The sequence below is a fragment of the Caretta caretta genome, chromosome 6, assembly GCF_965140235.1.
Source record: "Caretta caretta isolate rCarCar2 chromosome 6, rCarCar1.hap1, whole genome shotgun sequence".
Lineage (NCBI taxonomy): Eukaryota > Metazoa > Chordata > Testudines > Cheloniidae > Caretta > Caretta caretta.
Window position 1 is genome coordinate 93748955 of NC_134211.1, and position 13329 is coordinate 93762283.

Here is a 13329-nt window from a genome sequence, read left to right on the forward strand (position 1 = left end):
AGGTGGTAATGTAAGTACTCAAGGGACAACAACACAGCAACAAGAAGCAAAATCCCTTTAGAAATAACTACAGAAAGAATTAAAGAGAGACTCCTAAAAATGTTCTGTTTAACATCAACTTAGTCTATGTTAAATGCTGAAAGAAACCAGATGTCATAAGAGGCATGAAGATAATCACACATTAGTAAGTTACACACACATTATTAAAGGAGGTGTAGAACACAAGTGGTACATTCATCCAGTCACTCATTTATTAGGCTAATAGCTAATATCTGTTCATACTCTTAATCAATTGCCTCACTTTAGCAGATAGAATGGCTGTTTTTGCAAGACAAGGGTAAAAACAACACTATTTGTATTCTGGTGATTTGTTAGATGAAGACCTGGGTACAATACTTGTCATGGAACAACTGGACATCCAAATAAGATATGGATTTAAAAAAATTTTGTTGTAAATTGTATGTGTCAGACTGAGAAATCTTGATGCAGTAGAACTTACCCGCATATACTCGATCATAAGCCGGTTCGTTTATAAGCCGACCCCCCAAAGATGAATAAATAAAAATGGAAAAATTTTATGACCCATTCGTAAACCGACCCTGTAATTCAGGGGTCAGCAAACTGTGGCTCCCGGACCATCAGGATAAGTTGCTGGCGGGCCAAGATAGTTTGTTTACATCGAGCGTCTGCAGGCACGGAGGTAAACCTAAGTAAACAAAGTGTCCTGGCATGCCAGCTGCTTATCCTGACGGGCAGGGACAGCAACTGGTGGGGAAATTTGGGGGGGGGGGGAGGGGGAGAAGCTGGGGGTTACAGGAGTAACCCCTGTGACCACCCCCCACCTAACCCCACCCCTAGCCCAGGACCCCCACACTCTCCCCATCCCATCCCTTCCCACCTTATCTGGGGAGGGCGACGGGAAGATGTCTCTGGCCTGGCTGGAGCTGCTCCAGCAGGCTGGGCAGCACAGTTGCAGCCTGCTCCGGCGGGCCAGACCGGGTGGCGTGGCTGCAGCATGTTCCAGCAGGCTGGGCCAGGTGGCATGGCTGCAGCATGCTCCAGCGGGCCAGGCGGTGCAGCCACAGCCTGCTCTGGTGGGCGGGGCCGAGCAGCGTGGCTGCAGCCTGCCAGCCCTGGAGCTGCAGCTGCTTCGGAGGCTGGAGGGAGAGCAGCGTGGCCAGAAGCGGAGAGAGACTGGCCTGCCTCTTCCCTTCTAGCTCTGCTGCCTCTCCTTTCTCTCTCTGTTGTGGGGAGGGGCTGTGTCCCATCTCTCCATCTCTATACCCGTTCATAAGCTGACCCCCTTCTCTGGTGCTTCCCTTTTTTACTAAAAAAAATTCGGCTTATGAATGAGTATATACGGTAATTAAAGTACAGTGTACTACAGAAAGAAGGATTCCAACTGTATAGTGGCAACAAAACTGACTTTTTTTTTTTAAAAGAACACCACAATAAAAAGATATTTGAAATATAGGCACTCAGTTTTGAGAACAGCTATTATTTTAAAAAGTAACAGATATATATGGTCTAAGTTCTTAAAGTGATAGTAGGTTTCAGAGTAACAGCCGTGTTAGTCTGTATTCGCAAAAAGAAAAGGAGTACTTGTGGCACCTTAGAGACTAACCAATTTATTTGAGCATAAGCTTTCGTGTAGCTCACGAAAGCTTATGCTCAAATAAATTGGTTAGTCTCTAAGGTGCCACAAGTACTCCTTTTCTTTTTGCAAAGTGATAGTAGTAGCAGGAACAAAAACCTTTAAACATATCTTTACAAGAAAAGCAAACTTATTTTAAGACTGTCCTGAGACAAACACATTGGTTCTCACATGAGATTCAAAGCAGGAGTGAAAACAACAAGGAGTCTGGTGGTGCCTTCAAGACTAACAGATTTATTTGGGTTCTAGCCCATGAAAGCTTATGCCCAAATAAATCTGTTAGTCTTTAAGGTGCCACAGAACTCCTGGTTGTTTTTGTGGATATACACTAACACGGCTACCCCTGATACTTAAAGCAGGAGTGTTTGTTTAAGTTACAAACATCTGAATTCTACCCAGGCCAAAGAGAAAGAGGCAAGAATTGGAACTTGATAGCTAAGAAAAGACAAAGGCAGACTTTCACAAAAGAATAATGAAAACTCCAGTGGCTATTAGACACACAAGGGTAGGCAAACACATCCCTGGTCTAGCTAGAGGCCACACAGCAAGTAGGGTTAGAACCAGGATCCAAATCCAAATCTCCTACCTGCCAGTGAACCACACCGCCTCCTCTTATGTGACGATAGGGACATGAGGTCTAATGTTTTCACTAGCTAGAAGGAACCAGATTCAAGCAGGCTAAGGAAATTAGAGACAGGAAAGAACTAGGGTTTTTACAGAGTCTCCCTTTTCCTCATTTAATTGTTCCTGGTTAGCTTTGTCTTTGCTATATCTGTCTTGCATCCAGAACTGATCTAATCCTTCCTGGCTATCTTCTTCACTACAGCTACGAAAGAAGCATCTTGGGGAGCCACTAACATGCATTTTCGTAGTCAAGTTGAGCATCCTGAGCTGACAGACAAATTCTGTTTCTGAAATATATTTAGTACAATCATCTAGGTAGTGCACTGTGGCTTCCTTTTGCCATCACTCCTCTCAGTCACTGACAAGCATATGGAGTTCTTTCCAAATAGACCGCAAACTGTTGAGTTTAAAGAGATGGGCATGGAAGTACAGTCAGTTGTGCAAGAACAACTCTGGACTGACTTTGTTAAAAACTAAACAAAACCAATGAGCTGTAAATAAGGTTTACATAATGAAACTACATTTGGTGGATACTGCAGAACACTGCAAAACACAAATCTATCATAACATATAGGATTTGCTGCACTGGATCACTGTGCCATCAAGCCTATTACCCTGCATCAAAGAGTAACCAACATCTTAATACTTCATAGGAAGGAAAAGACATCATTTCCCCCTTCATTCACCCACCTAAATGTTTTATACATAGGGACGAGAATGAAGGGGAAGAAACAAAGATTCCTTTTGAAGTAAAGTGAAAACCAGGATTAAAATTCATTCATTGTAGGAGCAGCTCACAATCAAGACATGGCTATATTATGATTAAGCTAATTGTTGATAGTCAAACTTCCCCTGAGCAACTGACGACAGGCAAAATAGAAGGATGTAGACTACAGTATATTTATGCAAAGCAGGATGCTGTAATAATCTTCTAATTTCTCTGTCAGGAATCAGGGCCTGCAGCAGAGCTAGTCTCCAGGCAGCCTCATTAGTACATCTGGGCTGCAGCCTGATTAGCCATCCAACCTGATTGGCTGCAGAGGCCAGCAGCTGCAGCTTGCTGGCTTCTCAACACTCATCCCCATCACTGTGGCCTGCTCTTGCATTACCTTGTTCATGCTGCTCCTGCTTGCATCGAGCCTTGCCTCTGTCCTTCCCCCTACCTTGAACCCCTCCTTTCCTGCTTGCTCCAGTTCCTAACCTCCAGTTTGACCCTTGACTCCAGCTCCTGTCTCGACCCTCTGGCTCTGGTATCCAGATCCTGACTTCCGATTTTGACCGTTGGTTTTGGCTCTTAATGACTGACTATGGCTCTGAACCCAACCACAAGGCCTGCTGCATGCTCCGGCCAATAGGCTACACTGCCTTCCTCCAAGTGGACTGACCTCCCTCATAGAAGCATCCAGGAATGGAAAGAACTGTTAAAACCATATTTTTTACTCTTTGCTCAAGTTTCAACAAGAGACGGCAGAGTCCTAGATCAGCTTAGATATTTTGAAAACTAGATCATTCCCTGGAGGTAACATGTAATTGTGGAGTTAGAAGGTAGATTTCTGGCTGTTAGGATTCAGAGCAAGACTCTTGTGAGGACACAGTCTCAACACAATACACCTATGTTTAATTCCCTTGTATGGCCTCCCATCACCCAACAAAAACTTCCTCACTGTTCCAGCAGGCTTGGAACCATATAAGAGGGGACAATTGTATCAAGGGTTCCAGCAGCCAGGGATGAGAAATAAATAGTAGCAAATCAGCAGCATGTCAAAATAAGCAAGTGAGACTGCTAGCAGGCAGGAAGAAAGCATAAGACCATTGGTACACAAGAAGTAGAATATGGATGTGAAGGTAATGGAAGATGACTTTTTTATGTTCAGGGAAGTGAACAGGAGCTGTTTGGAAGATGAAGTTTTTTATTAATAGAGGGTGGAGACTATACTTTAGTATTCTAAGTCTCCAACAAGAGGTGTCCTAAAACTTTATTGCTCAACTTGAAGAGAAATCAAGTCAGAAAGATATCAGTCATCCAGATGCTAAAAGAGAAGGTCCTGAATCAAAATAAAATTCTGACGCAGCCATGCTCAGCCAAAACCCAGTTCAACTTCTAGCTGCCTGAAAAGAACACCTACCAGTATATTGAGAGTAAATAAGCCAATCATGTTTTTCTATACTCTGCAAAGTTAGTGTCTCTCTAAAAAAAAAAAAAAAACTGAATAAATTCCATTAGTAAAACAGTGAAAACTAATAAAACCCAACTGTGAACCTACATTTGAGTCTCCCACGTCCAAGAGAAATGTTAAGAGTAAAAATCAGCAATTAAATTATATATATCAGCAAAGGCACAAGTACTCAAGTTTATCTTCTAAATCAGAGTACTGTATTAGTATTGAAGACATCTACGCTTCCCAACTGGGATAGTTATATTCCTAATTACTAGGATAGAATAAAATTTTCCTACTGCTTTTTCAGAAGAAAAATAGCAGGTAATTCAACATTACAATGTAGAAGTATGGAAATTCTACATAATTTAAATATTTAAGTTTAATTCCGTTAAATATTCTACTTATCTGTATTGTGCAGTTGTACTTGGTAATAGTACAATGGAGCACTGAGGGGCATATTTCACTAGAATTTACACAACTTACAGAAGTTGTATTATTGAATTCAATGAATATATACTAGAGTACTCAAATATTAGGCCAATTTTCAAGCAAAACAGTACATTTTCCACATTTCCTTTCATATTACAGGATTCAGTTTCAATACATCTCTGACTGTAACATCTCAAACTTGATAGCTCCTGTCAAATATAAAGGGAAGGGTAACCACCTTTCTATATACAGTGCTATAAAATCCCTCCTGGCCAAAAGCAAAATCCTTTTACCTGTAAAGGGTTAAGAAGCTAAGGTAACCTCGCTGGCACCTGACCCAAAATGACCAATGAGAGGACAAGATACTTTCAAATCTGGAGGGGTGCGGGGGAGAAGGCTTTTGTCTGTCCGTCTGATACCTTTGCAGGGAACAGATCAAGGATGCAAGCTCTCCAACTCCTGTAAAGTTAGTAAGTAATCTAGCTAGAAAATGCGTTAGGTTTTCTTTGTTTTGGCTTGTAAATTCGCTGTGCTAGAGGAAATGTTTATTCCTGTTTTTGTGTCTTTTTGTAACTTAAGGTTTTGCCTAGAGGGATTCTCTATGTTTTGAATCTGACTGCCTGTGAAATTATCTTCCATTCTAATCTTACAGAGTGTTTATTTGAAGAACAAAACAAAGATAAAAGAAAGTTCTGTTTTTTAAGAATCTGATTGGGTTTTTAGTGTCTTAAAAATCCAAGGCTGGTTTGTGCTCATCTTGTTTATTCTCAAGCCTCCCCAGGAGAGGGGGTGTAAGGGCTTTGGAGGAAGACTTCTCCAAGTGGTCTCCTCCCGGATTCTTTGTTAAATCACTTGGTGGTGGCGGCAGTGTACCAGGTTTTAACCTAAGCTGGTTCCCAAGGCAAGAAAGAAATCTGTGCCTTGGGGAAGTTTTAACCTAAGCTGGTAAGAATAAGCTTAGGGGGTCTTTCATGTGGGTCCCCACAACTGTACCCTAGAGTTCAGAGTGAGGAAGGAATCTTGACAGCTCCCAGAGTACCAACCAATTTGTTCATCCTTAACACTATCCATCTCCTGTTTTATTCTACAATTAAATATCATCCCATTCATTTCTGATTAAATTCACCCTGGGGTAAAGGCTTGCAAAATGCCTGTGTACCACATTTAAGCACCATTCCATGTCAGAGGCTTAAGTCGTGTATAGGGCCTTGTGTGGGCCCTCTGAACCATGGTTAATTTTGCCCTTCAGCCATTTCCTAAAGGGACCACAAAGAAGACTGGGCCAACCAGTAATAAAAGTGTTCTAATCTAATTCAGAAACTCTATTACTTCCAAAAGGTGGTAGTACAAAAGACTATTAAAAGATTGATTTATACTGTTTAAATCTCTCTCTATATATAAAAACAAGGAGTCCGGTGGAACCTTAAAGACTAACAGATTTATTTGGGCATAAGCTTGTGGGTTTTTTACCCACGAAAGCTTATGCCCAAATAAATCTGTTAGTCTTTAAGGTGGCACCGGACTCCTTGTTGTTTTTCTGGAGACAGACTAACACGGCTACCCCCGATACTTCTTTCTCTCTCTCGCTTGCCCATTGCTAAACACCAATTTTCAACTGGTTATATAATAATACAGGAGGAAGAGGCTTAAGGTTACATGGAAAGTTGCTCACAGTTGCTATAGCTTCAGTCTGCTCATTGTTGTACTCTCTGTACTGTCCTAGCATCTGGTCAACATGTCTCAGGTTTCGGTTGGTATCCTTAAGAACAAAATTGAGGAAAAAGAATGTTAAATTAGAAATCTTCTCTCCAAAGAAACAAAAATGCATTACTTTTTAGCTTTACCATTAATACTTTGCCTCATATTAGGTATCTAAATAAGTGATCTGATTTTCAATGTGGCTGAGCACCCACTACTCCCATGGAAGTCTGTGAGAGCTAGAGATGCCGAGCACATATGAAAACAAATCAAATCAGTCATTTTCAATAGATGCTTAAGTTTAAGCAGTCAAATTTTGGACCTTAAAGGACCTTAAAGCAATCATTTAGCCTCATATTATGGCAATCCCATTGAGATTCCAAAGTATCATTATTAAGGCTACATTGTAGTCACGGGTATTTTTAGTAAAAGTCATGGACAGGTCACAGGCAGTAAACAAAAATTCACGACCCGTGACCTGTCCATGACTTTTACTATATACCCCTTACTAAAATTTGGGCCAGAGGGACAAGAGTGCTCTGGAGCAGCAGTTTGGGGGTGCTGCAGGTGCTGGGGGATGGTGGTCCCAAACCCCCTCTGGTGCTGGGGGAAGGCAGGCTGCAGCGTGAGGCCCAGGACTCCTGCTAGTGCTGGGAGGCAGGCAGCAGCATAAGGCCCAAAATCTCTGCTGGTGCTGGCAGGGGGGAGGGTTGGCGGGGATGGCAGGCTCCCTACCCTTCTCTGCCCAGCTCCTCGGAAGCACCCAGCATGTCCGTGCAGCTCCTAGGGGGAGGGAAGGCCGGAGGGCTCCATGCGCCATCCCCGCCATGAGTGCTGGCTCTGCAGCTCCCATTGGCCAGGAACTGCAGCCAATAGAAGCTGCAGGGGCTGTGCCTGCAGGCAGGGGAAGCACGCAAGCCTCCTGGTCTCTCCATCTAAGAGCTGCAGGGACATGCTGGCCACTTCCAGGGAGCCCCCCGAAGGTAAGTGCCGACCCGCACTCCAACCTCCTGCCCCAGCCCTGAGTCCCCTCCCACAGCCAAACTGCTGCTGGCAGGAGGAGAGTGCGGTGGCCCAAGACTGCCCCAGCAATGGTCAGTGCGGCTGCCCCAGGGGCTGCCTGAGCTGCTCAGGCAGCCACAGAGCCAGCTGCATCAGAAGTCACAGAGGTCATGAAAAGTCAGGGAATCCATTAGTTCCGTTACCTCCGTGACAGATACGCAGCCTTAATCATTATCTGTATTTTACAGAGGCAAACAGCTTAAGCTACCTGTCAAGTTCAACAAACAAGGAAGAGAGAGCTTGAAGCTACAGGTAGGCACTCTGAATAAACTGAAAATAAATACTGGCATTTTTGTTATATTGTCTGGCTCAAAGGCTACATAAAAATATAAGACACTGTCAAGTAAAAAGGAAGTGTGATCTTCTAGTTATGGCATAAGACTGGAGTCAAGAGATCTGGATTCTATTCAGTGCTGGGATTCACTTCACTCTCAATGCCTCACTTCCCCCATCTGCAAAATGAGGACAATACATACTTCACACCAAAATATTGAGTCTTAATTCATTAATCAAAATGATGAACACAGTGCATCTAAATCAGGATCCTTCTTCAGCTCAGAATTAAAACTGCAGTGTTGTATCTCACTTATTCCAGCTCAAGTTTACTCTGTTTTCAAGTTAAAATTTTTCTTTTCTAAAGTTACAACTCCGCAGACTCTCCGTGGGTTCTCTCCTTCTCACACATCACCAGTAGCAAAGATACTGCAGAGCAGGCCAACTTGCACCCTCATTTTTATTGCTGGTGATGGATGCATAAAGAAGGAAAGAACCCAGCTTGAATCTGCAGGGCTGTCGGCTGGAAAGCAGTCTTAACTTGCAAACTGAGCAAGTTTGAGCTGGAGTCAGGGATACATAAAACATGGAACCCCACAATGCCAACTGTACCGAATTACTTTTGCCCACAGAGAAGCCACTGCCCCAAAAAGTCATCCAAACAAGTGACATGCACTCTCTTTTGCACTCTAGTCTGTGCATGATCCTTCATCTGAACAGTATCTATTCAGATTATCAGATCTGTGGGGAAGGGATCTTTGTCTTCACACCCATCTGTAATTTTTTTTTTTTTATTTATATTGTGATAACACCTAGGATTCCCAGGACCCCATTGTGCTAGGCAATGTACAAACACAGAACAAAATGACAGTCGCTGCCCCAAATACCTAATGTATCCTGTTGGAATTCTCCAATTAATTTAAAAAAAAAGGATTGCTCTGTTCACATTTTGCCAACTTTGTAACTGAATGAGACATTATCAGACCTTTCAATGTTTTAAATGAGTCATTTCTAACAATATTTTATCATGCTTCCATGTTGCTGTCAGAAATAGCAGTAAAATACTCACTGTAAACACAGACATGTCATGCTTTATTTCCCAAATACTTTTTACAGTTTGTAAATGGCAAGTAATATTTCCCATTACCAAAGCACTTTAGACCACCTCATTCAGAATATTGGGCACTTTCTTTTAACAAACATAACTTATCTGTTTGCACAGCATCTGATCATTTTCTAACAACCTGTAAAGTGCTTGCTAAGGTATGGATCTTCTCTGTAACATCTCCAGCACCATGGTTTCGGGCTCTGCTGTGGGTGGCTCTTAGAGGGCCCCGCCTTCCTACATGACCACGAAGAAAGTTCTCTGAATCACTGGATGAATCTGCCATTGATGTATTAAAATCTGGGGAACAGGGAAAAAGGACAGATCTGAATGTAACCACACTTATATTATAAAATCTAGTCATTGAAATATGAACAAACTTGAACATCTCTATTTGCCCACAAATATATATTTTTCAGAGTGGTGATTAAGAAGTGTGCAAACTATGATGAATCAGGGTTTTTGATTGTAATAATGTGAAGGGAAGATGACTATTACAGTGAATGCTGACAACTCTGGAAGCATAAACCAGCTGAAACAACTAAAGAAAAACAGGCACATGAAAATAGTTTAAGATGCAACACAGTATACATTTCTCTGCACTATAGGTACACGCAAGAACTTTAAAGAAGCAACTGATGCCTCATGGAAAAACATTCTATATAGAAATAGTTTTGCTTCTATTTTCTCTCTTTATAGGAAGAGGTGAACAGATGTAGTGGGAAGGAGATTCTTTCTATATTAAATATAGAAGTTGACATAAAATCCAAGATCTCTGTTTCTTACAAGTTCACCTGCTTCAGATTAACATGAAGTCATAATCCTGATGAAGTGAGCTGTAGCTCACAAAAGCTTATGCTCAAATAAATTGGTTAGTCTCTAAGGTGCCACAAGTACTCCTTTTCTTTTTGCGAATACAGACTAACACTGCTGTTACTCTGAAACCTAACATAATTGTCACTACAGCAACAAAATTATAACACCACAAAGGAGGAATTAGGAGTTCAGGTGATCATAGGTAGAGAAGAAGACTCAAAACAAATATATTTTTAAATGCAGCTATCACGAGAAAGAATTTTTAAGAAGGAAGCGACAGAAAAAAATATATAGGAAAAAGTAGCATTTCTTAGGCAGAACAGCCTTGAAATAGATTTCAAAAATTTTCAATGAGGCATGAACTCATATTTAGTATTTTTTGTTTAATCTAGAGAAGTGTTAACTTCTATTAGTGGAAGCAGATTACTGGAGTCAGGACATCTCTGTTCTCTTCCCATCTTTCCACGAACTTTGGACAAGTCACTTGCTAAGTCACTTAGACAAGTCCTATGCCTCAATTTTCAGTCTGATCTGTCAAGCAGTGTGTTGCAAGTTTTAATTAGTCGTGGTAAAGTACTTTGAGACCTTCAGATAAAAGAAGCTTTAGAGTTATTTTAGTATTTTTGCTTTATTTAATTTTCATTAGACATATCTTTTCAAACTCCTCATATCAAATATTCAACATAGTTTTTTTTAAAGTCTTTCTATTCAGACATCATCTTCATGATAAATTCTCAATGTGGTTCATGCAACTTCTACTATATCTAATGTCTTTTAAAACCATTTATGTCATCAACCCATCTATCACTTTTGTCCTCCAGCTTTGACGACCTCTTTGTCCACTTCTTCAATGAAGACCTCATCTTTTTTCCAGGCTGCCTCCTACTCTCTCTCTTCCCTTTATATTAATCTAACTAAAATGAATAATCTTTTCCTTGATGTTTATGGCTAATGATTAAATTATATTCACATTTCTCCCTCCCTATGTATTTTTATTGAACTACTAAAATATACATATACTTAAACTGAGTATCACCACTACTATAAATCTTGTTTTTCCTCACTTTATGCCACACTACTGTTTACACATCTTAAATTCATATTACACACTCTTTTGGGCAGGAAGCGTGTCTTTCCACATTTTCTGCGAAGCACCTAGCATAGTTTTGGATTATAAAAATAGTGTTTATAAAAATAACACTGTTGTTGAAGAACTGTGTACATCGTAGCAGTCAATCATGTAATCTACATTGTTTTAGAAGACAAAGAACTGATATAGCAATATTTTGGAATAATGTGATAACTACTAGATACATTAATGCAAGCAAACTCCCTGACTTTTCAGAAGGTCTTCTTTTTAACTCCATAACTGCAATACATTAGCAGCCTAAGAGCTTTACTAAAACCAATGATAATATTTTGCACTTATACAGCAGCTTTAATCCAAGGTTTTCCTACAGAGCCATAAACCCCCATTTCATACATGCAGAAACTGAGAAGGCAGGAATGAAATCTAGAATTTGTCAAAGGTCACATAATGAACCTGTGGCAGAACTGGGAGTATAACTCAGGTCTTCTGACTCTCAGTCTATAGGTCTAAATACTAAACACTGCTTCCATAAATGCACAGAATCCTTCTAATTTCTCTCTACATGGATTCTTTGCAAAGTTTTTTGATTTACAGAAGATGAATGTTTATATTATGTTGTCTTATTAGCCGGCCCAGCCCCAAACCAGATTCCCAGATCCAAGCTTTGGGAACGTTCAGGTATTAAAAAAAAGCAGCTTTCAGCTCATGCCCACCTTTATTTAATGTTTAAAAAATAAAATAATTATAATATATGGTAATGCTGTACTTAAAATCTTATAAATTTATATACCATTATAAATTAAACAACATACATCTCTTCTCCCATCCTGAGAGGCAAAATTCACCACATCATATACTGAAAGCCATTTCTGTGTACGTAAGCGGAGTACCCTTAATCCAATATTTTCTACTGTAACATACTTTAAGTAGGCTGGGTAGGGGGAAGAGGTGTGTCATTGAAATGTAGAAAAAATAGTCAGTAGAAACAAAATAAGAACCAATCCTAAGAGGTACTGAACACTCATTTCTTACCAACTTCCCAGGAAGTTCCCAGAACCTCATAAGACTGGGGCCTAAATTTTTGAGACTATTATTGAAAGTATTTTTGATAACTGAATGTTAACAACATAAGGGGGTGGAGGGATAGCTCAGTGGTTTGAATATTGGCCTGCTAAACCCAGGGTTGTGAGTTCAATCCCACCGGATCCCCCTTGTGCACATGCTCGTTGACCCCTTCAAAGAATTTTAGTGGAGTAGGAGGCATGATTTCCCCAACAAATTATGTTCATCTATGCGTCTGACAATTTTGTTCTTTACTATGGTTTCAAATAGTTTGGCCGGTACTGAAATCAAGCTTACCAGTCTGTAATTGCCAGGATCACCTCTGGAACCCTTTTTAAACATTGGTATCACGTCCAGTCATTTGGTACAGAAGCTGATTTACAGACTACCTACCTACTCCTAGTTAGTAGATCTGCAGTTTCACATTTGAGTTCCTTCAGAACTCTACAGTGAGTACCATCTGGTCCTGATGACTTATTACTGTTTAGTTTATCATTTTATTCCAAAACCTGCTCTAATGACAACTCAATCCAGGACAGTTCCTCAGATTTGTCACCTAAAAAGAATGGCTCAGGTTTAGGAATCTCCCTCAAATCCTCAGCCATGAAGACTAATGCAGAGAATTCATTTAGTTTCTCCGCAATGGCCTTGTCATCCTTGAGTACGCCTTTAGCTTCTTGATCGTCCAGTGGCCCCACTGGTTGTTTAGCAGGATTCCTGCTTCTGATGTACTTAAAAAAATATTTGCTATTACTTTTGAGCCTTTGGCTAGCTGTTCTTCAAATTCTTTTTTGGTCTTCCTAATTATATTTTTACAATCTTCATTTGCCAGAGTTTATGCTCCTTTTTATTTTCCTCACGAGGATTTAACTTCCACTTTTTAAAGGATGCCTTTTTGTCTCTCACTGCTTCTTTTACTTTGTTATTTAGCCACGGTGGCACTTTTTTGGTTCTCTTACTATGTATTTTAATTTGGGATATGCATTTAAGTTTCTATGCAGCTTGCAGGGATTTCACTTTTGGTACTGTACCTTTTAATTTCTGTTTCACTAACTTCCTCATTTTAGTGTAGTCCCCCTTTCTGAAATGAAATGCTACAGTGTTGGACTGCTGTGGTGTTTTCCCCGCCACAGGGATGTCAAATTTAATTATATTTTGTCACTATTACTAAGCAGTCCAGCTATATTCACCTCTGAGACCAGACCTTTGTTCCACATAGGACTAAATCAAGAATTGCCTCTCCTCTTGTGGGTTCCAGGACTAACTGCTTCAAGAAGCAGTCATTTAAGGTGTCAAGAAACTTTATCTCTGCATCCCGTCCTGAGGTGACACGTACCCAGGCAATATGGGGACTGTT

The 13329-nt window shown here is 40.6% G+C and overlaps 1 protein-coding gene across 8 annotated transcripts in view; it reads right to left on the minus strand.

The window, feature by feature from the left end:
• The window catches only part of CEP128 (centrosomal protein 128), a 444758-nt gene that overhangs the window by 417409 nt on the left and 14020 nt on the right, over window positions 1-13329 (minus strand). For all 8 annotated transcript variants that reach the window (XM_048853234.2, XM_048853235.2, XM_075129813.1 and 5 more), the window contains exons 2-3: window positions 9144-9304; window positions 6539-6625 (exon numbers count right to left, since the gene is read on the minus strand). In XM_048853234.2, the coding sequence (XP_048709191.1) occupies window positions 6539-6625; window positions 9144-9290 (234 nt within the window). In that variant the 5' untranslated portion in view covers window positions 9291-9304. The remainder of the gene's footprint in view (window positions 1-6538; window positions 6626-9143; window positions 9305-13329) is intronic.